The sequence below is a fragment of the Acinonyx jubatus genome, chromosome A3 (genome assembly GCF_027475565.1).
Source record: "Acinonyx jubatus isolate Ajub_Pintada_27869175 chromosome A3, VMU_Ajub_asm_v1.0, whole genome shotgun sequence".
NCBI classification, from domain to species: Eukaryota; Metazoa; Chordata; class Mammalia; order Carnivora; family Felidae; genus Acinonyx; species Acinonyx jubatus.
The window spans coordinates 34,509,939-34,536,860 of NC_069388.1; the positions used below are offsets into that span (position 1 = coordinate 34,509,939).

At 40.5% G+C, this 26,922-nt stretch overlaps 1 protein-coding gene across 20 annotated transcripts in view; it reads left to right on the forward strand.

Moving 5' to 3' along the window:
• PLCB4 (phospholipase C beta 4) overlaps positions 1–26,922 on the forward strand; it is a 415,996-nt gene that overhangs the window by 241,335 nt on the left and 147,739 nt on the right. For all 20 annotated transcript variants that reach the window (XM_053200245.1, XM_053200251.1, XM_027069585.2 and 17 more), the window contains one exon: positions 10,829–10,927. In XM_053200245.1, the coding sequence (XP_053056220.1) occupies positions 10,844–10,927 (84 nt within the window). In that variant the 5' untranslated portion in view covers positions 10,829–10,843. The remainder of the gene's footprint in view (positions 1–10,828; positions 10,928–26,922) is intronic.

Here is a 26,922-nt window from a genome sequence, read left to right on the forward strand (position 1 = left end):
AATAAATATCATTAATCTGCAAATTATATATTTTCTTCTGAAAGATCAAAATACTAGTAAGTCAGGGACTCCCTAAACATTTAGAAATAGGACACCACAGTCCCTAGAGCTCTTAGCTTCTGCCACTGAGTCCTTTTCCCCACAAGGTTGCTCCCTAAAGATGGGCGTCTGGTTGAGCCCTTCAGTGGGAATTAACTGTGTGGAAAGAGGTGAGTAGCAAGGCATCAACAGGTCAGAGAACCCCAGTCACAGACAACTACTTTTAATACAGTTTGAACACTCACCCTATTCAAGGGCTCTTGGGAGGCTGGCACATGAACTCAGATGTCATTTTCAAGGAAATTGTTGTAGGCAAGCAACCAATATCCAAACAGTCTTTTGAAACCAGTTCTTTTCTTGGAAAACTATATACTTCATCATATTCTGATTTATTTGAAAATTGGTCATTACAGACTGAATTATATGTTAGCAATTATTCATTATATTCAAATTAAGCCACTCTTAAATACCCCAGATAAACAAGCATCTTCTAGATTTTTTATAAAATTCTTAAAAATAATGATGCATATAATATTATAAATATCACCTAATACATTTATAAAGGCAGTTCATTTTTGGGGTGCCTGGGTGGCTCAGTCAATTGAACGTCTGACTCTTGATATTGGCTCAGATCGAGATCTTACAGTTCAGGGGATTGAGCCCCCTGTTAGGCTCTGTGCTGACTGAGTGTGGAGCCTGCTTAAGATTTTCTCTCTCTGTCTCGACCACCTCTGCCCCTCTCCTCAACTTGTACTCTCTCTCTCTAAAATAAAAAACATAAAGGAAATTCATCTTAATATTTTTATTAATCTATTTTATAATTATTAATTTTAAGAAAGTTATGTTTGCCTTTTATGATTAATGTTGAGCAGGGGGAAATAGAGACAAAGACCAGATGTTTGCTGTTCTCATTTTATTTCTATTCAATTTGTGTGTTTTATAAACTCCAGGAATTATTTTGAATCAGGTGGCACTTTATCGATAAATGACTTTATTATATATTTATGATAAATTTTGTAGATTTATGGCAATGGCCTTATGTTTTTATTTTTATAGTTCAGAGTTCATTAAAAACTAAATCCAGCATAACCATAATCTGTTTCACTTCCAAATATAAGTAGAGTAGAAATTTTAGACATAATACCCAAGTTTTAATCAGTATTACTAAGTAACTCCTTCCTAAGAACCGGTCATAATTGGTGTGTGTGAAGGCTCCCAATGTACAGTCAAGATTTTAAATGTCGAAAAGAACACTTCACAGTTTTATTTATTAGTTTCTTCCTGCTCTTTGTTCTTACCAGGAATTCTGGTGGAAAACATGGATCTATATGAAGAAAAGACATTTAATGTCTTTTTTTCTTTAGCAAACATTTTTTTCCTGAATACAAAAATTTATAGTCACTATAAGTATTTTAAAACACAGGAAGTTTTAAAATATCACGTAAACTTCTATCACCGAGACATAACTACTATTTGTGTTTTGTGTATGTTTTACTAATCTTTTTCTCTTGTTAAAAAATGTGTGTGTGTGTGTAAGCTGTATATAACACATAAAAATTGGGATCATTCTTGGATACAATTTTGTAACCAGCTTTTTTTACCTCCTTAATAATATGTTGAGAGCATTTATATTTGAGTTGTGACTGTTTTTTAGAAAGTCTTCTAAACTTGCTGTTGTTCAGCAAACAACTATTCATTCGAAGCATTATTTTTAATGAGTACAGAATATTGAAATACTGTAGTGTATTTAACCAGTTGCTTACTGATACTTATATAAAGAAACTTTTTCTGCCACTAGCAGCATCACAGTATCTTTGTGCATGGATTTTGTATGCATTTATGTAGGATAAATCTTACCAGTAGGATTATTAGATCAAAGAGTATGGACATTTCAAGCCTATAGAAATGGATTACAAAATAGTTTTTCACCAAACTGTCAAGAATGCCTTTACCCCCAACCCTCAACAGCATTGCCTATTATCATTTTCTTAATCCTGCAGCCTTTACATGCTTTTTGAAAATGCTACCTAATGGCTTGATGAAAACGGAGGTATTTTTAGCAAAAGGGGAAACTTGTCATTAATGATGCAATATATCAGTGTCAGATTCTCATTTTAAGGAAAGCCATTTATTCAAAAACTCTGGGTGATTAGGTCACTCAGTCAGTTAAGTGTCTGACTTTGGCTCAGGTCATGATCTCACAGTTCGTGTGTTCCAGCCCCGTATTGGGCTCTGTGCTGACAGCTCAGAGCCCGTAGCCTGCTTCAGATTCTGTGCCTCCCTCTCTCTCTGCCCCTCCTCCACTCACACTCTCTCTTTCTCTCAAGAAATAAACATTGAAAATTTTTAATAAAAAAATAAGGAACAAAAGCTCTGGGTGATCTGATATAGCTGTCCATCTATTTTTAGAAATATAAGGATATCTTATTTAAAGATTGAAGAGCAAGACATTGACATGTGCTTGATAGTCACTAATTGACTTTACGTCAGTGGAAATTTTATCCTAACCCTCGGTGTTCTGGAAAGCAGCTTTAGTTGTTCTGATCATGGGGTCACTTAAGGTCATGGGTTATTTGGTTTAGTGAGATTTGTATGGTTGGATAGGGAAGCAACCAATTCTTAATAGAATATTTTTGTCATAAGGTTAAAGGTAAAAGTTATACTTCAGGAAGTTCATATCTGAGCCATGGTGCATTTTTGTTTGAGAGCTGTATGTTATGTGAAAGCAAGTGATTCATTGTTGAAGCAATGAATTCATTTGTTCACAAATAGAAACAAAAAAATGGAGGCTGACTTGATTGCTTTGGGGGAAGCTGCAAGGTTTATTTCAAGTTTGTATTTATTGCGGAGGTGCAAATTTGTTAAAAGACCATTGGATTCTGGGAAAGATGTCTGTAGAAATATCTTTATTCCTTTCCTTGGATTGCTGCAAAAAATTACCACAGACTTGTGATTGAAAACAACAGAAATTTATTCTCTCACAGTTGTGGAGGCCAGAAATCTGAAATGAAGGTGTTTACAGGACCATCTTTCTCCAGGCAAAAGGGGGAATCCATCCCTTGACCCTTTCAACTTCCTGTTAAGACTTCTTCCTTCAACACTCCTTGGCTTGTGGTGGCATCTCTCCAGTCTTTGCCTTTGTGGTCACATTGCTTCATCTTCTGTGTGTTAAATCTCCCTCTTTCTCCCTTTTATGAGGACACTTAAGATTGCATTTAGGGCCCACTTGGGTGATCCAAGATAATTTCCCCATCTCAAGATCCTTAACTTAATCACATCTACAAAGTCCTTTTTTGCCATGTAAGGAAACACTCAAATTTCAGAGGTTAGGATATTGGGTATCTTTGGGGGGCCATTATTCAGCCTGCCATACCCAGGACCTTAAATAAACCTGATTTCATGTACTTCCCTCTGTTGGCATATGTCCAGAAACAAAAAACTCTTTACCAAAATTTTGACCCAACTGTCTGGGGAGGGGGTGGGGGATGGGCAGAGTTGACTTCATAATCGATCCAGCATATCTGGGATAGGTGAGGTCTCATAAGGCTTGAAGACTACCCTGTAGGTCCGGCCAGGGAGACAAGAGAACAGATTTAAAGATTCAGGGCGGAGTAGGCCAACAAATAGAGCTGTTCTTCCTTAGTTCTTGTCACCTGAATGGATGGAGGGTCATCTCCATGTGAAATGCACATGTCTAACTTGAATATTTTGGTCCCCAATAGCCTGCCTGAGCTCCCTTGTTGGCCTCATACTGACGCTTTCAGTTTCTCATCATCTTCTTTAGAAGGAGCTTTTTACCACTTGCTATGAAGCAAGGCCTTCGAGGACTCCCCTCCTTTCTCGTCCCCTCCACGGTCCAGGGAGCTTTTCCTCTGCAGCCAGTGCAATAGCTAATCTTTTCCAGTTGCATAAGAATTGAGAAACAATGAGACTATTTAAAAGCCCACTGGCCTCCTTCCAGTAGCTGCTCACTCCAGTGTTTACTCTGGAAAAGGTGCCCAGTTATATTTCCATTCTTTGTGTAAATTCTCTTTTACTTCCTGTGTCCCTCAAGGAGCAGGAGGACCTTTCCTGGGAGCAGTGTATGGAGACGTGGTGCTCTAGGGGGGTGGAGGAGGCAACTGAACCTTGAAGTATCTTGTGAGGCCTTAGATGGCAAGCCAGAGAATGGGAGAAGAGGAGGCTTTGGCACGGCAAAGGGAAAGCATTTCTGTTTTATCAGTTAGCTGGTAGGTGGAGCTTTGAGATGGTTTCAAAAAGGACATCATTATAGAGTGGCCATTACCTCCCCTTGCCTTTTAAAACAAGTAACTGTCCTTTTAACTTTCTCTGGAGTTGGCTGGACTGCAACATGTACCTTCATTTGTTCCCATTTTAAAATCAATTACCTGTATCAAACTGCTCTTAAAGGCTTGGCCCACTTTTTGAATCTGTAGGTCAGAGTTGTACCATCTACATAAAATAAGCCAGCCGCTCACTGCCCCTAATGCTGAGCCCAATGAAGTATTTCAGAGGCAGTGTAAAGTACAGCCCCTGCCTGCCAGTTTGAAGTTGGGAAGATTCAGGGTACTTCAGTGTCATTTTGTGAGAATGCCTCTTACCTTGTTCAGAACCCCAGAGCTCTGAAAAAGTAAGCGATGAAATGAGCTACCAACACCACTGCAGATCTCTTGAGAGATAAAGGTCTAAAGTGCCCTCTTTCCATCAGCCCCCGCTCAAGTCCTTCACATAATGAAACCATTCTGATGAAGCTGGTAACCAAGGTAGAGATTAATATTTTAGTGGTAAAGACAGTAATGAAATCTGAGAAACATCATGTACTGAGGACTGCATTGTGTGCCCTTTCACTGAAGAGATCCTTGGAGAACCAGTTAAACCAATGAAAGGTGACGAAAGCTGATAGAAGCTTTCTTTTCATTTTTGATATGAGCATTTTATATCAGAAGCCTCTCATTACTATTTTCTTTAAAACCGAAGGGAAATCTTAAAAGAGATGGTTGGCAGGAGTGAAAAGATGATGGAGCGCCTAAAATTTCGCAAAGGGGAGTGTTTTGCCACTGATTTCTGAAGTCTGGTTTACCACCATCATGTTGTTTTTTCATCTTTCTTTAATGCTATTGTTTAGTTCCCTTGATTATCTTGTTGATTATTCTTGTTACAGATTATTCTTGTTATAGATCCCTGAATAACACATCCATGATAGCCTGAGGGGCATCTGCAGGTCTATATTGCTCTGCAGATCTGTTTTATGGCATAGAAAGCATGAATGTACATCACTGTACCAGAAGGTTGCTTCTAAGCCACCTCGAGTGAAGGGGCCCTGTGTGTGTGTGTGTGTGTGTGTGTCCGTCCATCCCCAATACAGACACTGGGAAATAGACATGGAAGACACAGAGAAAAGACAAACTGATAGGAACTGAGAGAAGTAGGAAGAGAGACCCAATTACAGTCATTTTGGGGCAGACAGAGTCATGGACCTGACAAAGCATCTCTGCCTTCTCCCATTGTCTGCTGCCTGGCTCATCTTCGTGACTTTATTTACATGGGAAGCCTTGGTGCTAATTAATGGAGGGCTGCTACCTACCTCAGCTGGGCTGGTTAGCATGACCTTCATGCTTTCAACAGCTTTTAGCCTGGTCGCTAATGACTAATGGAATCGTTCCTCCTCCAAACAGCAACGATTGCCATTGTGAGGAAGCTACCTCGAAACATGACCTACTATGTTGTTCTTTCTTCTGCTTTAAATTGTTTGGGACTAAAGAATAACTGCATCTGTCTATATGTGGGCTTTTTTTTGTTTTCCTTTTTTGAAATTTGCATTCTTATTTACGCAAGCGGCACATAAATGCAGGAATATATTCCTATAATAAAAATGTCCACCACAGAGATCATACTAAAGATACCTTGATTTTCAGCCCCAGTCTTTATATCCTTCCCAGAAGTAGGTAGAGTCATACGTCTCCAGATTTTTTAATTATTTATTTACATACACAAATACGTACGTAGAGAAATATATGGGTTTGTCTTGTGTGTATTTACATAGGTGGTATTACACTGTTCATATCCTTCTGTAGTTGTGGATTTAGGTAAATGGTATCACACTGTTCATATTTCATATCATTCTGGGACTTACTGTTTTTATTGAATGGTATCTGTTAGAGACCTTTCACACTCAGGTTGATTTCAGCTTGCAAGGTATGCTAAGATATGCACGTACCAGACTTCTCTCCTTAATCTCTTTAGCTAGTGAATCACATTGATCTGCTTTCAGTGATGAAATATCCCAAATTCTTCATTTAGCAACATTCTGGGATAGATCTATTCATATTTTAGAATTTTTTCTCTGTGAGAATTGAACTCTAAGGTTGGTTGGTGTTTTGTTAACCTTATGGTGTCATTGTCAGGACCTGATCATGGACTTGTGAAATGAGTCAGGTAGTAATTTACTTTTTTTTCTATGTCCTGGGAGAGTGGTAGGTATGTGGGATTTGCCTTTTCCTTGAAAATTTGATAGAACTCATCTGTAAACCTATCTGGGTCTAATCTTTTATGTTTTTCAGTTTTCCAAGGTCACTGTTCAGTTTCTTCTTTTTTGGGTCAACTTTAACTTTGAAAAACCCATCCACTTTATATAGGTTTTCAGATATCTGGGTTAAAGATATATGTAGTATTAGTGTTTTCTATCCTCTTTGTAATTACACCTCCTTGTTATCATGAACATTGTGAATTTATACTTCTTCCTCATTCTCTTTCTTCACCCATACTTCTCTCTCCCCGACACTTGCCCCAACACTTGCCAAATGTTTACCTAATATGTGACTATTCAGAAAGCAATTAACTTTTTATAAAGTTTATTTTGAAAGCGCAAGCACGGGTGGGGGAGGGGGAGAGAGAGAAAATCCCAACCAGGCTCCACATTGATAGTACCTAGCCCACCATGGGGCTCAAATTCATGAACATGAACCATGACATCATGACCTGAGCCGAGATCGAGAGTTGGAGGCTTAACCAACTGAACGACCCAGGCACTGCAGAAAGCAATTAACTTTTACTGATCGTTTTAAAATTATTTTTGGCTACATATGACATCCCTAGATTTTGACGTGTAATGCTCCCACCTTTCATTTTTAAGAAAGGTGTAATTTCTGCTTTGACTTTTCCGCTTAACTCAATTATTTAGAAGTCTGTGTAAGTTTGTGTTTAATTTGTATGTGTATAGATTTTATGCATTCATTAATTTGTAAGCTCTGGCCTAGTTGTGGCTAGTGAGCATGGCCACCTTAACGTCTGCCTTTTGAAAAATGCTGAGGTTTCCTCTGGCCCAATTAAGATTCAATTTTGAGATTTTTATATGTGTGGGAGTAGCTGCAATATAAAAAGTAAGTGAAGAACATAGATAATAATACTATATAATAATTACATGTTATATATTGAGGACTCAATGTTATATATTTCATATGTATATATAAAGAGGGAAGGTTATATCTAAACTCAGTATCATATTTAAAATATGTTAAGTCATCTAAATTGTTTTGGTTTGGGGGCACCTGTGTGGCTCAGTCAGTTGGGCTTCCGACTTCAGCTCAGGTCATGATCTCATAGTCTGTGAGTTTGAGCCCTGCATGGGGCTCTGTGCTGACAGCTCAGAGTCTGGAGCCTGCTTCAGATTCTGTGTCTCCCTCCCTCTCTCTCTGCTCCTCCCCTGCTCATGCTCTGTCTCTCTCTGTCTCAAAAATAAATAAAAACGTTAAAAAAATTTTTTTAACTTGTTTTGGTTAAACTAGTAAGTGTAATATTCAAATCCTCAATATTCTTGCATTTTTGTTTTGTTCCATTAATTTCTGAGAATTATGGTCTCCTAATGTGTTTGTGACTTTGCCAAATTTCTCTGTACTTTACCAATTTTTCAGTATATGTTCTGATGCTGTGTAGTCACATGCTTTAATGTTAATGACTTCAATAATTTTGATCATCCCTTTTCTCAATATGATTTGTCAGGGTCTCTTGTTTTCCCTGAATCTATTTTGTCTGATACGTTCCTGTGATACCTGCTTTCTTTCCTTCTGAGCATGTACCTGTGAGATCAATTTTTTTCATCCCTTCATTTTTGAGCTTCCTATATCATTTTTATTTTGTAAATATTTCTGGTAAACAACCATAACGCTACCTAATGTAAAAGCCTCTGTATTTTTTTTTTTTTTTTTTTTTTTTGGTAAGTGAAGTTAGCCAATTCATATGTATTATAGTTAGAGATATGTTGTCATTTTATTTTGTGTTTTCCATTTATTGTATTATTTTTTAATTTTATTTATTTTTGAGGCAGAGAGACAGAACATGACTGGGGGAAGGGCAGAGAGAGGGAGATACATAATCCGAAGCAGGCTCCAGTCTCTGAGCTGTCAGCACAGAGCCCGATGTGGGGCTCGAACCACCAAACTGCGAGATCATGACCTAAGCTGACTGAACCACCCAGGCGCCCCATGTTTTCTATTTATAATGTGTTCTTTTTTCTCTCTCCTTCCCACTTATTTTCTTTTTAAAGGGGACTCCTGTTTCTTTGTTCTATTTTCCCCTCTAATAGTGTGCAAGTTTTACTTTCCATTTTTAATTTCTTACAGAAAAATTCTTAAACTTCTATTTTTCTGCCAACGTATAGATTCTTACATACTTACACGCCACTCCTAAAATGGTTTACCTCCCTTTGGTCCATTCTTCCTGCCTTCTGACCACGTCAGCTGCTCCAACCTCTATGCTGATATAATCAGGAATTTGGAAGCTAGATTATGATCATTTCTTTTGTATAGTAAGTAAAACTTAAGAGTAAGCTTGCTCTTTTTTCTTCTTTTTCTCTATTACTTCCCATATCCCTTCTCTATATTTATTTTTCTTCTTGACAGAGGACAATACTATCCCAAATCTTTCAGAGTAGGTCATTAAATCTTTCTGATACCTTGCATGTCCATAAATATCTTTATTTTCTCTTAAAAATTAAACTTTTATTTGAATGGATACCGAATTTTAATCCCAAATTCTTGTCCCTCAGACCTTTGAGCTTATAATACTGCAGACCACATGCCCGATTGCTGTCTGCTTATCAGTCATCTCTGGAACTTCGTGTTTTTTGTTCTCCTTGTCACCCAAAGGTATGTCTAGGTGTGTGCATCTTACCCCCCCGCCCCACCAACCCCACCATTTCTACTTCTTGCATCAGTGGATTTTTTTCAATTGAGGACTCAGATATTCACATTGAGGACTCAAAACTGAACACGTAGATACTCAGATTTCAGAAGTGTTCTTCCACTTTTGCTGTGATTAATCCCATCCTTCTACTGGCTTTCTTTCCTTGTAATAGAAGAATTTGTTCTGCTGGGTGGGTGGTCAACCTTTGGTTTTCATTTTCCGCCTCTCTAAATTTTTCCATTGTGCTTTCTTTTTGTGTTGAGTTCTATGAGAATCCCTTGGCTCACCACTTCATTTGAGTTCTCTTTATTATTCAGGCTCACCTGTTCAGAGTTTGATTTCAACAATCTTTTTTGAAATTACTAGAATATTAAGTTAATTATGTTTTTGGAACTGAATGCACTTTTTCCTTCCACACTTAGCTGTGCTTAAGTCAAAGTCAGGTTCTGTCCATTTGGTTAGCTCTATTTTTTTGGGTGTAAGTTCTATTTATTATGTTTGGTGTCAGTCCTCCATGTTCTTGGCATTGCTTAAATATTTGGTGATTCCTGGTTGGATGCTGACATTTCATTTAAGATGTCCTGCTCACAGCTAGTACAGGTACAGGATGGTGCCTGATGCTAAGAAGCGTAGGAAGAAGGAGCACTCACTTTTTCCTGAGTGCAGGCAGCCACCCTGAAGAGTGCCTACATTCTCTTTCAATGTCATACATGCTGCCTGTGCTACAAAGCAGACATTCTGTAGTCCCCTCACTGGCCCAAGTGAGGAAGGGATGAAAGGGTTATTGTGAGAACCAAGAGCAATAAAAAATTCCAGCTCTTCCTCCTTGAGTCTGTGACCCATCATCCAGGCATCAACTTCTGTCCATGCATCCACCTTCAGGCTCAGAGTGTAGGCTTGTGTAACCACCCACCCCTTTTCAACAGGCCTCTCCTATAAATAGGGTCAGGTTCATGATTTCTTTCTTTTATCTGATGCCATCTGATTAAAATATGTATCTTATTATTTTATATGATGTGAAGAGGGAGGGGAAGCTTCCCAAATGATCACCTCTGGTTGATCACCTCTTTGTTGATATCACAGTTGACCCTTGAACAACATGGGGGTTAGAGGGGCTCCAGTTCTCCACGTGTTCAAAACTTCATACATAACTTTTGACTCCACCAAAACTTAACTGCTGATGGCCTACCATTGACCAGAAGCCTTACCAATAACATAAACAATTGGTTAACACGTATTTTGTATGTTATATGTGGTATATACTGTATTCCTACAATAATGTAAGCTAGAGAAAAGAAAATGTTAAGAAAATCCTTAGAGAAAATATGTTTAAGTACTATGCTATAATTTATTTAAAAAAATCCTTGTATAAGTGGATGCATCCAGTTGAAACCCATGTTATTCAAGCGTCAACTATATTTCCCCAGGTTTTGAGACAAGGAGGAGGGAAGATGGAATCAGATGAAATAAAGAAGGAAAAAGAGACATTTTATGGGCTTATTCTGTGTGTATGAAGAAAAGCTTTCACAAACATATAAAGTGATTAACCTTTGATCTTTACTTGTTTTTAAATTTTGTATGCTAATGAGATATTCTTTTTCATTTTTAGGTCTTGAATATAATCATGGCCAAACCTTATGAATTTAACTGGCAAAAGGAAGTTCCTTCCTTTTTGCAAGAAGGAGCCGTTTTTGACAGATATGAAGAGGTAAAGAGGTGTTACTAATTTTTTCTCTCAAAACATCTTACAATTACTTCATTTTAATTTTAGTATTGAGTAAACAGTCTTTGACATAAGTAAGAGTACCAGTGAGATTTATAAGTTGGAATAGTTGGAAAGAGGCAAGTTTTGAGATATAAGGATAATGATACTGTAATTTATTGAGCACTTACCATGTGCCAGATACAATAATGATAATGATGCTGTAAATTACTGAGTGCTCACTGTGTGCCAGACAGTCTTCTAAGCACTTGTGTATATTATTGTTTAATTCTTCACAACAACCTTTTAAGGTTGTTGCTATTATTGTCCTGGTTTTACAGATGGGTTCATGTAGTAACAGTTGTTGCTTAATGAAGTGCTTTTGGCAGACTTTCCATGAAAAACTTTGTATTTGTTATAAAAGGAATAGTGATTGGACTTTGTGCTAGTCATTTGTTTTGCTCTTTCCATTCATGTAGAACAACTGGACCCAAGCTTTGCTTGCCCCTATTTCTGTCATTTATTGTTTGTGCCCTTGCAAGGTGACAGTGGCTCCAGACCTTCTATAGAGCAGGGGCTTGGGGCCACCAATCTGTTCACAAAGTTTAGGTTAGTAAAGTGAAGCCTCATTAGCAATTGTAAGCACATCTTTTTTTCTTAGACTGTACTTGAATTTGAGGTGACTTGAGGGAGAGAAGGTGATGAAGTTGTTCCCTCTGAGGCAAAGTGAAATGTGAAACTTGTTAAGACTTCATGTAAAGTCAGGATCGGTTCCTCTTGTGTGGAGAAAGAGCAACCCTTCTGCCCTGCTGGTGGGAATGCAAATTGGTGCAGCCACTCTGGAAAACAGCATGGAGGTTCGTCAGAAAATTAAAAATGGAACTACCCAGGGCGCCTGGGTGGCTCAGTCGGTTAAGCGTCCGACTTCAGCTCAGGTCACGATCTCGCGGTCTGTGAGTTCAAGCCCCGCGTCGGGCTCTGGGCTGATGGCTCAGAGCCTGGAGCCTGCTTCAGAATCTGTGTCTCCCTCTCTCTCTGCCCCTCTGCCATTCATGCTCTGTCTCTCTCTGTCTCAAAAATAAATAAACATTAAAAGAAATGTTTTTTTAAAAAATGGAACTACCCTATGACCCAGTAATTGTACTACGAGGTATTTGTCCAAAGGATACAAAAATGCTGATTCGAAGGGGCACGTGCACTCTGGTGTTTATAGCAGTGCTACCCACAATAGCGAAATTATGGGAAGAGCCCAAATGTCCATCCACTGACGAATGGATAAAGGAGATGTGGTTTATGTATACAATGAAAAGAATGAAACCTTGCCATTTGCAAAAAGTAGGTGGAACTAGAGTGTATTATGCTAAGTGAAATTAGAGAAAGACAAATATCATATGATTTCCCTCATATGCGGAATTTAAGATACAAAACAGATGAACATAGGGGAAGGGAAGCAAAAACAAGATAAAAACGGAGACAATCCTCTCTTAAATACAGAGAAGAAATTGAGCGTTGCTGGAGGGGAGGTGGATGGGGGGATGGGCTAAATGGGTGATGGGCATTAAGGAGGGCACTTGTTGGGATGAGCACTGGGTGTTACATGTAAGTGATGAATCACTAGATTCTATTCCTGAAATCATTATTACACTATATGTTAACTAACTTGGGTTTAAATTTTTTTTAAGTCAAAAAAAAAAAAAAGAATTAGTTCCTCTTGAAGTTGGTGAAATGTATGTGGTGGCTAATTGTGCTGGCCCACTCAGCGGTTCAGATTGTCAGGGCTTTTCATAAGGTCTGTGGGCTGGCGTGGCTGTACTTGTTGACTTGGTTTTTCCAAACCGTGTATCATAATATCCTCTAGATTTATACATGGTTGCTTTGTAAGTAAACAAAATTGAGAAAGGCAAAGGATTGGCCCCAATGTGGTTACTCTTCCTAGTATTGAATTAAAATATTGAAGTGACAGCTATATGTATGACAAAATTTACTCCTTCCCAGAAGGAACAGCTAGCCACATTCTGCTATAAGAAGAAACAAAATATTCTGCCACCTGGAGGCAACCACTACTAATTCTGGGCAGTTTTCTTTGTCTTTTTCCTATTTCTTTCTCTTTAATCTTTTGAAAATATAAATCAGAACTTGTGATTGCTGTGTTTCAGATGCTTCCATGATTCCCTGTTGTGGAATAAAGCGAACTACAAGGCCGTCCTTAATCTGGGTCCCCCTTCATTCTACAGACTTGTTTCCCACCAGTTTCCTTACACTCTCTGTGTTAGCCATAAAAATCCCCCGGCGATTCCAAGATACTTTTCCGTTACATGCTTTGTGCATGCTGTTCCTTTTTCCAAAATGCACTTGTTCCTCCTAGTTTGATTGGTAAACTCCTCCTCATCCTTCAAAACCCAGTTGAGAAATCTCCACCTCTTTGATACCTTCCTTGAGCCATTGAATAAGAATTGGTAACTCCTTTTTGTTACCACTAACCTACCTACCCTTGTACACTATACACTGCATTCACATTTTATTTACTGTTTTTATGTCTCCTATTGTACTCTGAGTTTCTTGAGGTCAAAGACCACACTTTACTTATCTTGCTGTCTCTGGGGTCTACCAGGACACATGCAACTGCCAAACTCACTGTAGATGTAGCGTTACAAAGGATTTGAGTTAGAAGTGGTTCCAGTGCAGTCTGGTTTTGTTGTTTGTTCCTTTTCTTGATAAGTGAAATGGTGAGGGTACTTGATCATCTTGAAGATCTGTGTGGGGACCTGAGCCTCAACAGATTGAAAATATTAGGATAAATCGTATGACATTTTTCATCTTTTAATAAAAAAAAAAATGACCCATGTCAATAGTTTGATGGAGTTCAAACTTAATACAAAGTAAGTTACTGCAATTGGCTACTTGTTTCTACTTTATTCAGTGTGGCCAAGGAAACCCAGGACTGGCTTAGACACATTTACAGGTGCTTCTCCCAAGTAAACCACGTCTAGATCGGGGACTAGAGTCACTAAGATAATAGCCATTGTCCTCTCTTTCTTTTTTATTTTTTTAATTTTTTAAAATTTTTCAAAGAGAGTTTATTTTCAAAGAGAGTGTGAGTGGGGGAGGGGCAGAGAGCATCCCAGGCAGGCTCCACACTGCCAGCGCAGCCCAGTTTGAGGCCTAAACTCACAAACTGTGAGATCGTGACCTACGCCAAAGTCAAGAGTCGGACGCTTAACCGACTGAGCCACCCAGGCACCCCACCATTGCCCGTTCTTATTAACTGGTAGGACTTCACTCCCTGAATACACCAGAGTGTCCCAAAGATTGGCACTTTCCGAAGGCAGCACCGCAAGCACTGGAAACCTTTAGGATTATTTAAATACACTGCATGGCCTCTAATAATTCAGAGAAGGTCATTTTGAAGAGATTAAATGTAACCACTGGCTGAGTATCTTGCCTACTGTCATATAAGCAGAGACATATTGGAGAAAAAAAGTACTATTTTTACACTTTTTTGACCGAAATGTGGTTTGATGAACTAGAGGTTCATTATCGCTTGAACTATTTTTATTTCTCGGGGTGATTTTCTTTGGTTATTAATCATCACCTCTCACTCATACTTAGGAAATACTGATTACCTGGGCTGCTAAAGGCATTTGCTTTTCACCCGGGTCCCTCTGAAAATCTTGAACACGTATTGAATACAATCTTGCTCAGCTTTCAACGTTAAGTGATATCAAGATTTTCAGCAAAAAAAAAGTTTCAATAAAGCAAATGCCTTTCTTAACATATCAAACAAGAAAGCCACAGTATTCGAGTTGGACTGTAGCCACTTTTTTATTACTGTTTCCCAGTCCTGTAAGATTCAGTTCTTGGGACCCACGACCACCAAAATATTGAAGGCAACAAAGTGCAAGCAGAAAAGGTTCGTTTCCACAGTGAGTGTGAACAGCAGTGAGAAACAACAGCTGATAGCAAGTGGGAGGAACAGAAACTGGAGAAAACACAGCCCAAGCACCCCAAAGGTGTCATAGCAAAGGGACCGTTTATGAAGGGACATAAATGCCTTTAGCACCATATGACAACTAACATTATCATAATGGCCTGAAGGAGCAGCCAAATATTAAATGACGTTCCACATGCTTGTTTAAAGAAGGCAGGAGAGTCTGTCAAGCTGTGGGTGAACCCTCCCTAGGTCAGAAAAAAAGCAGCGTCAACTGGTGATGATTTTTAAAGTACATGTTATTTTGCCAATAAGTGTAATCAGCGCAACTGCATTTAAGCATTATTGTATTATTTCTGTGTTTCTTTGGAGGTGGGCAAAATTGTTAGAGACACAGCAGCCTGCACGGTAGCCTCTTATTGTATCCCTGTGCCATTTCTACATCTGTTTTTTAAATTTTTTTTGCATTTATTTATTTTTGAGAAACAGAGTGAGACAAAGTAATAGTGGAGGAGAGGCACAGAGGGAGACACAGGCTCCAAAGCAGGCTCCAGGCTCTGAGCTGTCAGCACAGAGCCTGATGCGGGGCTCAAACCCACGAACCGTGAGATCATGACCTGAGACGAAGTCGGACGCTTAACCAACTGAGCCACCCAGGCGCCCCTCTACATCTGTTTTTTATGTAACTTTACTTATAAGCTACTTAAATGCAAAATAGATTTTGTGTCCTAAGGGATGCTTATTATTAAATCTTTAAAGCAGATTTCAAAAAAAAAGTTAAAAAAAACCAAAGCGGTGATTTTTCTATTGCCAAAGAGAGAAATAGCAATACTTTTTAGAACACGTGTGACCCAAATGTCTCTAACTCATTCTCCTGACTTTCCTTTAATAACCTGTTAAAAGGCTGAAGACCCTCATCCCCCTGGCTATGCCAGGCCCTCCCCAGTCTTTCCTAGAATTCCTACATGCTTACATACTCTTGGTGATGACTCCTATCCTCAGTGCCTTCTTACCTCTCTGTTCTCAGGACTGTTCCCTGCTCTGGTTTATTTCACTCTCTAAATCCTTTGCATATATCATCAAATCCCAAGAATCTTTCATTTAAGATTTGGTGGTAGCCGAGGAGGACTGGACCCACAACAGGGCACACTTCAAGATTAAACGTCAGAGATCATGCTCAACAAACTTCATTAGCCAACCTGGCCAGATAGTGTTTCCCATGGTCTTCTCCTTTTGCCCCCCTTTTCCACTAAGATACATGTTCCTGTTTCTCTAATTTTCTTTTTTTTTCTTTTATTTGAGAGAGTGTGGATGAGCAGGGGAGGGGCGCAGAGAGAGAGAGAGAGAGAGAGAGAGAGAGAGAGAATCTCAGGCTCCATGCTCCATGCAAGCCCAATTTGGGACTTGATCCCACAACCCTGGGATCCTGACCTGAACTGGAATCAAGAGTCAGATGCTCAACTGACTAAACTGCCCAGGCACCCCTCTTTTCTTTTTTAATCTCTCCCTCAGAGTCCTTTTCTAATTTATCTACTTCCTCTTTTCCACATGCCTCTTCCCCAAATTAAAAAAAAAAAAAAAAAAAAAAATTTCTCCCTCTCAAGCCAAACAAGCAAAACAGAAAATTTTAGTCCTTTCTCTCCCTGAACAGTTTGGAAGTGAGAGTTTGAGGTAAAAAGGGAGCCAGAGTCTTTTGAGACCTTCACGTTTGTAGGACTCTGAAGGGCAATGAATGTACTGAAAATTTAAAAGAGCTTTATCCTAAAGAATATTCTGTTGCCCTTCTAGCTGAGTGGTCATCAACAGAGCTTTGCATGACAGACGGGGTCGATATCTGTGTTGCCCATTCCCAAGTGTGGCTGTCCAGCACTTCAGATGTGGCTGGTGAGGGGTGCCTGGGTGGCTGTCGGTTAAGCGTCTAACTTCAGCTCAGGTCATAATCTCACAGCTTGTGGGCTCGAGCCCCGTGTCAGGCTCTGTGCTCACAGCTCAGGGCCTGGAGCCTGGAGCCTGCTTCAGATTTTGTGTGTCTCTCTCTCTGCCTCTCCCCTGCTTGTGCTCTGTGTCTGTCTCTGTCTCTCAAAAATAAACATTAAGAAAATTGTTTTTAAATGTGGCTGGTGGGATTGAGAGAACTGGGTTTTTAATTTTAATTTTAATTAAAACATACTTAACTCCACGTGGCCACTGCCTATGTTATTGAACAGCATGGTTCTAGACCACAAGCTCAAACTACAACCAGAGTTTAAAATACCATCCTCCTTTCCCAACACACAGAAAGAGTTCTGCTCTCACTTCGTTGGAATCTACAGTTTACTTCAGCCACTTCTTCTTGATGGCAGCCAGAACAGAGATTTAAGTGTTTCATACATGACTCACCTCAGGCCCCACCCTTCCCACATCAGAGATCCCCTGGTGGGGGCCACCCCTTTTTCTCACCCATGGGACTTTATCGTAACTGAAGCAAGGAGCCCTGGTGGATTGTCTTTTTATGGCAAAACCTTGGTCTTTATAGTAGCTCCTTCCCCCTTCTCCCTCCAGCCCCCTCCCCTAACACACACACATACGGAATCTGCCAGGATAAGGGAAACCACTACTGCAGTTATCAGACCCAGTGGAGTATCAAAGTGCAGAATCAGTACCAACCTAAAGTAGGGCTGAGTGGGACAGGCTGACTTTGGCCTCTTTCCAGGACAGCTCTGAAATCACGTCGAGGGCCATGCAGTGAAACTCCAAAAGGCCCAGGCAGCCTACACACCCCAGGCTGTTCATCAGTGAAGTGAAGAATTTTCCAAATATAATTTTCAAAAACACTAAAACCACAACCCTCATAGAAAGTATTTTGGCTTCAAGATTTATTTAACCCCTCAATGAGGACACCAGCAGGATGATAAAGCTAGTTCTAAGAGCACTGGAGGTAGAAAGTTGTACTGTTGACCCTGAACAACCCGGGGTTTGGGGCAGTGACCCCCATACAGTGAAAAATGCACAACTAACTTTTGCCTCCCCCAAAACTTAACCGCTGATAGCCTGCTGCTGACCAGAAACCTTAATGATAATATAAGCAGTTGATTAACGCATATTTTGTATGTTATATGTATTACCTACTGTATTCTTACAATCAACTAAGCTAGAAAAAAAAAATGTTATTAAGAAAATACTAGGGGGCGCCTGGATGGCTCCGGCTGAACACCTGGACTCCTGATTTCCACTCCGATCATGATCTCATGGTTTGTGAGTTTGAGTCCTGTCTTGGGCTCCACACTAGGAGGTAGCATCATGGAGCCTACTTGGAATTCTCTGTCTCCTTCTCTCTCTGCCCCTCCCCCACTTGCTCTCAAAAGTGAATATTTTTAAAAACTTGAGGCAAACACATTTATAGTACTGTACTGCATTTATTTAAAAAAAAATCCACACATAAGTGGACCCATGCTGTTCAAGGTCAACTATGTATAGTCAGGAGAGGAAAGTGGACACAAGTTTTGTCAAGTAGATACAGAACTGGTTACTGTCCTGTGCAGCAATAAAACTAAACTAGCGGTTGTCTTTTCTACCAGACACAAATCACATGCATCTCTGTGGAACAGAAAACAATGGCAACTTATCTAGCTTACTCTGCAAAGAATCTGGGCCCTAAAAAATAGTAACTAGTAAGTTGAACAAAAGTACACTGTTCTATAGCAATAAATCCTCCTTGGTTAGGCCTCTTAGACAGTGCTCTCTTCAGTGTCCAGAGGATATATAGCCATTTTTTGTCTTATTCCCAGGTTCTGGATCATTTAAAATGAATTGTACCTACAGGGTCAGGGTATTAGCCTCAAAAAGTAGACAGCAGAATTTTGTATATTACTTGTATTTGCAGTGAGTGATAAAATTGCACTTCTTTAAACTCCACTTCATGCGAATGAATTCCCTGTTCCTAAACATTATGAGGAAATGTTTTTGTTGTTGTTACTGATTTTGGTGTTTTTTTTTAAATTTTTTTGTTGTTATTTTTGAGACAGTGTGAGTGGGGGAGGGACAGAGAGAGAGAGAGAGAGTGAGAGAGAGGGAGGGAGGGAGGGAGAGGGAGACACAGAATCCAAAGCAGGCTCCAGACTCTGAGCTGTCAGCACAGAGCTCAATGTGGGAATTGAACTCACGGACTATGAGATCATGACCTGAGCTAAAGTTGGACACTCAACCAACTAAGCCACCCAGGCATCTCTGATTTTGGTGATTTTTAGGGAGGGTGCTTTTTAGTCCTTACAGTAGAAGTTTCTTCCATGATGAGCATTCACTAGGTGCTCTACAAAGGGTGTTATGGTCTAAACGCTGTTGAACAAACGGTTGTTTCATTTAAGCCCAGAAGAACCCTGTTGTTAGGTCTGTCTCTAGCCTCCTTTTACAGATTGCAGAACCAAGGCTTGCAGTGGTTAAACCCCTCACCCCGGTGCCATAGCCAATCACAGCTGAGCAGAAAGATTCCATGTGCTAGCCTGCAGTGGTTCTCAAAGTGTGGTCCCTGATCAGCAGCACATGGAACCCTTGCTAGAAATGCAAATTATCAGGCCCCACCCCAGACCTACCGAATCAGAAACTCTGAGAGTGGTCTCCAGCAATCCTTGTTTTCAGAGCTCTCTGGGGTGATTCTGATGATGTAGCGCAAGTTTGAGAACCATGAGGCATAGCACGTCAAAGAGTTCTAGACTTCCTTGGAAAGAAAAAAAATGAATGCATTTAAAGTTCTTTGCAGCTAATCTCCCCCAACCAAACAATGCAGTTAAAGAGGGGAAACCATTCAGGAAAAGAAACTTTTCTTTTTCCAGAGGAGTTCAACATAATAGATTTTATTTCCCTTTCAGTGTGCCAGGCACAGTGCTAAGCACTTGACCTCAGTCATCTCTTTAAACCCTCAGTTGGTGGTAAGGATTAAGTGGGATTGTTTCTCACATTACACAGATGAGGAAAGAGAAGCCTAAATTAGTTAAGGAGTGGCCTACTATTCAATGTGTAGTGACTGATGGAGCCTGTCCCCAGAACTGATTGATAAAGAGAACACACGTGAATCACAGCTACCTGTCCCATGACTTGGGACCTTGAAATGGCTGCCATGTGCAAATGATGGCATTCAAAATACGGCACGTTAGTGCACCGAGTATTTTAACCTGAGGGAGTTTGAGAAAATAGCAAGTGCCCTCCTTCGACCTGGAAGAAGGAAGCATCCTTATCTCCAAAGACAAAGATACTCCGAGAAGAATCTGAACAAACAGGCCTTTCTCAAGATCCCCCAGTTTACCACACTTAACCACATACTCCTTGACCTATCATATTTCTACATGACCGTCCACACTATTCATCATACCTAATACAGAAATACTCAGATTTAACCGTTTTTTCCGGTCTTCATTTTCTTATGCAGACTCCTATGTCTCGTGTTAAAAAAAAAAAAATTCATCTTAGTAAATGTGAAGATCAAATTGGCTTTGTTCAACAATTCATGAATTCATCTAAGCATCCAGCAAACAGGAAGGGGCTCTGTTGATCTGCAGGAAGGGAAAGGTTTTTTAAAGCAAAGAGGAAACAGAAAATGGGACTAACTAGTGAAGAATGCATTGTTTTAGGCAAAGTTGCCCTCCTGAGGGGACGGAGGGCATCTATCAGTGGACTACATACTAGTGCTGACCAGAAAACCCCAGGCTGGCTGGCTACAGGTCACATTACTTAGGGAGATTGAAATTGCAGTAAGGTCAGGCATTAAGTTTTGGTTTTCTGACATGGGGTCTTAATGTAAGTGACTCCACTTGGGGCATATGGTTTTCTTTTTAATCATACATATAACTTATAGTAAATAAATGTGTATGTTCTTCTTTTGCTAATCTGTCTTTGTCAGTTTAATTTTCAGACCCAGCCAGGGACCCTAAGAGGATTAAGGAAAATGTTTTTCTTCCCCTACACAGTTTTTTGAAGATATGTATGATTTTTAAATATTTATATACACACACACATATATATGTATATGTATGTGTGAATATAGATGTATATATATGTACATATGTATATATACACACACACATATATATATATGAAAGCTACTTAAGTCTTTTAGTAACCTATGTGCTGTATGTATCTCAGACCATAATTATTTACATTACTACATCCAGGAGTTCTTAATTTGATTCTTTTAAGGAGATGAGGATGGAAAGAATTTATTTTTCAGATATTTGCCCCTCCCAGCAGATAAGTGCCTCATTAGTGCTCCTCAGAACACTAATACCTCTACCTTATAGTCAATAAGTATCCGCCTATAGAAAAGTATTAATCAGGACTTCTTTAGACTTTAGTTTTTTGGGGAAAAAAAAACCAACTAGGTACAATGTACTCTATGGAAGGAACATAATATTTTCTTTCAACCAATGAAAATAGACAAGAAATATCCTCAGTAGGGAAGCCTGTCTCTTAATACTTAATATTGATAGATTAATAAACACATGGTTTTTACACTTAGTCTTAAGGCCATAGATAGCAAATAATTGCTCTGAAATGATAGTGTGTCCGAAACATGTAATGAAGTGTGTGGGTTGAGCTAATATGGCTTTCCCAGGTGGGAGGCCAACGTGCTCTTTCTACTAAGGAATTTCCCTGATGACACTTTGCTGGCTCCTCTCCTGCTCTTCTGTAGATCTTCTTCTCCCAAGTACCTAAAAGGGCGGATGATCCTCTTAACTCTGTGAAATACAAAAAGGAGCCTAGTTTTTGGATACTCCCCCAAGCCAGGTCGCCAGGATATTGTTTGCAAATAAAGAAAGGGTTTGTACTACATGGTATTTAGGGTAAAATCTTTACAAGAGAGCTCTTTCTTGAAAAGTCTGAAATACACATAGTTGGTTAAGGGCATAGGTTTGGAGTTAAACAGAAATTATCTTTAACTTTGGATTTGCTACTCAAAAAATGGCACTATAAGCCAGTCTTAAACCCACTGAGCATTAAGCCACAGCTTCCTTATCTGAAAAGTGGGGATGATAACACCTACCTTGCAGGGCCATTGTGAGAAATAATTAAGAGGGATATTTTTAGAATGTGAGTGAGTGTATACCTGTCTTCTGGTTAAACCCTCAGTGGCTTCCTACCTCATTTCAAATAATTTCCAAATTCCTTCCATAGCTTATAAGCCCCCTATGTGACCTGCCACTTCACTGAGCCGTGGATGTTCCCTGAAAATACCAGGCACACAATCCTCGGGGCCTTTGCACTTGCAGCTCCCTCTCTGGACTGCTCTTCTGTGAGCTCTTTATGCATGCGCGCACATGTTCACATAGACAGACATTAGCCTTTTAGGTTTTTGGCGTTTTTTTCCTTCATATTTATCAGTTCTGATAGATTGTTTTTTGTTCATTGTCAAAATTCCCCCTAGAATATAAGCCATGAGAGCAGATACTTTGTTTTTATTTACTGCTCTATCTCCAGCAGGGAATTCATTCATTAAGCACCTCCAGTGATCCCAGTGATCCTTAGCTACACATCTGGGACTCTTTTTTTTTTTTTTTCCTATTTTAAGTGGTTCCTAATGTTTAAGGAATTCTAAGGGTACCAAGGAGCTGGAACTGGAGGTCCTTCTGTGGGGGGCTTTGGAGAATGGTTAGCAAGAGGTCCTGTCTGTGGCAGCCGTGGAGGTATGCCACTTACGTCTCCTTCCGGGGGACCCTGCCGCTAGCTGTGTGTCACCAGACAACCTCTAGCTGCTGCAGCTGCTGATGACATTCATGCTGAGATCCCCAGCCAGTGAGTGACCTGGAAGAGATTCTGGAACCGTTCCTTTTCCGCCCCAGATGAGGCTGGTGGGAGTCCTTGCTCCAGGGCTTCCATCCACCTGGTGGAGACCCTTCCTCTCTCCCCTCACAGGTCTTAGTTCTGCCTCATGGTTTGAAGGCTCTCCCTGTCTGCTCCTGCCTCCTCTCCCTTATCCCTGATGCAGTTAGCGCTCCCTTCAGTGTAGAATGATGCTAAGCCTTTGGATCTGCAGTTTTCTACAGCTCTCGTCTCACTATAGAATTCTCTGGGTGATAGCAGTGGACTTTGTATACATGTTTCAGTAATTTCTGCACTTTTTGCAGACTGCAAGAAGCGAAAGAGCCAGGATTGGCCCTAAGATCCATTGGGACTGTGTCTTTGAGGCCCAAATATAAGCTGTTACAGAAGACAAAATGTAAGGGAGTGATATAGCATGCAGCTGGTGTAAAAGCAGGCATTTTTAAAAGCTGAATTACTGAAGTAGGAAATGTGTATATTCAGAGGGAAATTCCAGGGAAGTCCTTTGAGGTTCCTTTCCCTTCAATGACTCTGTTCAACTTGGACTACCATCTCCAGATAGCAATAGCTCAAAACATTCTTTCCTCGACCTGCTTCTTCAGATACATGTCTTCTCTGTCACTTTATTTCTAATCATTTGCTCAGTGCAGTTTATAATTCTGGAACAAATTGTGGTTTAATTAGGAGCGTTTTACTGAAAAGGATTTTCCAGCTTGTGGTCATGCTTCAAGCCCATCTGCCAAGAGCACATCTCCTGTTGTTCTTGGAATTTTAGGTGGTGGCCGGGGGTGGGGTGGGGGTATTAGAGTAAAAGTTATTTGGGCACTTGTTGAAGAATGATAGGGCAGACTATGGTTAAGAGATGACTGCAGCGGAGGTTATACACTACTCGGGGAGAGGTTGAGCTCCACTCTGAATACAATGAGGAAGGGGGGGATTTGTAGCCAAGGAGCAGGTGGAAGTCACCTGGAGACGGTGGAAGTTGAGGCACCTGATCAGATATCAACGGTGATCACATCCTGAGGAGATTCTGGCTAAACCAACTTAGCAGGATTCCAACTAAAATCAATCAATGCAAAGACAGACATGGAAGCCCGAAAGTGGAGGTCTGGCTGGGAAGAAGATGCAGAGGACCCCGCCTAAGGTTTGCTCAAGGAGAGAATCTTTGGTGGCAGGGGAGAGGTATGGGGAGGAAGGGGACATATTTGATTTTAATGTTTGTTGTAAATATTTATTACAAAAGAATTCTCTTCCTCCCTGGCTCTGAGTAAGTTTGTCATCTTTAATTTTTCCTTATTTTAATTGCTAAAGTCACTAAGTTTTGACTAACATGACAGTTTTCCTGTCCAAGTAAATTACTTTCAGTGACCACCCACTCCTCCTAAAAGTGTGTTCCGTTGACCTTGTAAGCTAAGACCAAGCTAAGACGTAGTGACTGAATATCCTAGGAATAATTGCTTCAAGTGTTCCATGGCAAGAATCAGGGAGCCCGTCCCAGTGTCCTGCCACAACACAAGAGCTCTCTCAGAATGTGACATTCCAGATTTGGCTTCAGAATACCCACATCAGAGGTTCTTCAGGGAGGGAGAGGGACAGAGACAGACACAGTCTGGCATCTCACACTGGCAGACCTTAAAAATTTAATCCCAGAGCTTTACGTCTGTATCTGGAAGTAAACGGGAAAGTGGAAATTCACAAATACTGATTCCCATACTTTAAGCAATCAGAAACACGGAGTTTGACTCTCTTACGTGGCCCATCCATGCACATCATCCCCCGACGCCAATTCAAATCCTACTTGAGCTGACTACAAATTTCCACAGCCAAAAATAGGGTCAGAGGCCTTGTTAATAATAAGCACCATCGGGCGCCTGGGTGGCGCAGTCGGTTGAGCGTCCGACTTCAGCCAGGTCACGATCTCGCGGTCCGTGAGTTCGAGCCCCGCGTCAGGCTCTGGGCTGATGGCTTGGAGCCTGTTTCCGATCCTGTGTCTCCCTCTCTCTCTGCCCCTCCCCCGTTCATGCTCTGTCTCTCTCTGTCCCAAAAATAAATAAAAACGTTGAAAAAAAAATTTTTTTTAAAAAATAATAAGCACCATCAAGTTAAATTTCAGGGTTTTAAAAGATACATAACTTGAAAAATCAGGAAAGGTGTTATGCTTTTCCCTTGCTGCTTTTCAGTAGCCTTCATCGACTCTTCTAAGCCAGGTCACTTGAAATGTTGAGGATATTCTTTTCTTTTCTTTCTTTCTTTCTTTCGTTCCTTCGTTCCTTCTTTCCTTCTTTCCTTCTTTCCTTCTTTCCTTCTTTCCTTCTTTCTTTCTTTCTTTCTTTCTTTCTTTCTTTCTTTCTTTCTTTCTTTCTTTCTTTCTTTCTTTCTTTCTTTCTTTTTTAATTTAAGTAATCTCTACATCCAACATGGGGCTCGAACTCACAACCCTTAGGTGAAGAGTTGCGTACTTTTCTGACTGAGCCAACCAGGTGCCCCGACATTCTTTGTTTCTGAAGAAAGGAAAAAATGAAATGGTTGGGGGAAAAATGGAAAAAGTGAAATGATTAAAATTTTCCACTTGATATCAGAAAAAGAGTTTACTGTACCTCCATCATTGCTGAAATGAGCAAGTTATATGCTCATGGATAGTTATTGAGGGGGAGACATTTTCATTTCTGTTCCTATAAAATTTAGAACAACAGGTCTGGCACCTTGTGCAGCTTTCCAAATAACTTCCTGGATTGCCCTCTCACCATCTGAGAGCATCATCCACCCCTTCAGGGAGGTGCAGGGCAGGGGCTCCTAACCCCAACAGTATCTCCTTGGGTCACTACTCACCAACTGAAGAGGCTAGAAGCTAAAACTGTGTTCTGAGGGCTGAGCCTGTGTGGCTGATTTAGCCTGAGGCTGGCTTGTGCGGGGAACAAACATGACCTGACCTCCTTGTGCAAAAAACAAAATTTCACTGAGCCGCGTGCAGTAGTAATTTACAAACTCTGGGTTTCCTCCATATTTCAGCTCCCAGATTTGCATTCTGGAGCAGTGGAAGTAAGCACACAGTAGTACTGTTGCTCATTGTGAAGAGATGCACTCCGTGCTGCCACGGAGATGTGTCTCTGCTGCTTATTATCTGTGTCCTTGTGGGCAACTTGCTAACCTCAGGATCAGTTTACTCATCCATAATGTAGTGATGGTGGTATTTACCTCCTTTGTTCTTGGATGATTAATTGTAACTGATAACTGGCAACATTAGTAATAGTTACTGGTACAATGTTATTAACAGTTAAGAAAAATTTACTGGGTTCAGATTATGCCTGAAGCACTCAAATGCCCAGAGGTAGCCTGTGAAATGGGCAGTTGTTACTCCCTGCTTTTGGGGATGAAGAAACAGAGCTCAAATAAGCTTGTAACTGTCCAGCCACATCCGGATCTGGTCTGTCTGATCCTGAAACCAGTGTGAAATGCCCAGTGGTTTCTGGTGTCCATGAAATGATTTTTGTGCTATTGACACATGTTTCTACCACATCCCAAAGTAAGCTGTGATGCAGAGATGCGTACCACTAGATAGGATGAATGGAACAGGGGTTTAGCCTGAAGGGAGGGAAAGAAATATGTGAAGGACTTCAAATTACAGGCAAATTTAGCAGTCAGCCACTCTGTGGACAGCAAAAATGTTCCATAAAGTTGACAAAAGTGAGCTTCAGAGCTGCTACTTGTGATCCTAGTGGCCAAAGCAATGCAGAAAGGCCGTCATGGGACTGTCTGCCGGATTATAAAGGAAGCAACAGATCAGGAAAAACCATTTTACTTGGTACTAGATCCTAGAAAACACTCTGACATGATGTACACAGCTGTGAAAAACACCCCTCCGAAATAACCTGTTAATAAGTACCGTCTGTGCAGCTTGGGGATTCACAGGGAGGCCTCAAGACATACTGTAATAAAACCTAAAAAGTTTCCAGCGCCTTCTAACCCTAGTAATGGTTACTGGCATTCGGTGACAAGAAGAGCGGAGCCTCCAGATAGGACTGCTGAACAGTTACCTGGGCCCAGCCCTGACAATGGCACCTTCCCTTCTGGGCCTCAGAGCAGGTACGATTCAAATGTGTGCTTTGGTGGAGCCAGCAATCCCAGCTCTGCCCTGTCAGCTATTCTGTACTGGACCAGACGCTTCATTGCTGTGTCTTGACAGCCTCCTTTATAACATAGGAGTAAGAATAGTACCCTCCTCGTAGGAATGGTGGGAGGTGAATAAGGCAATGTGTCTGAAGTGCACGTAGCATCGCCTGGCGCT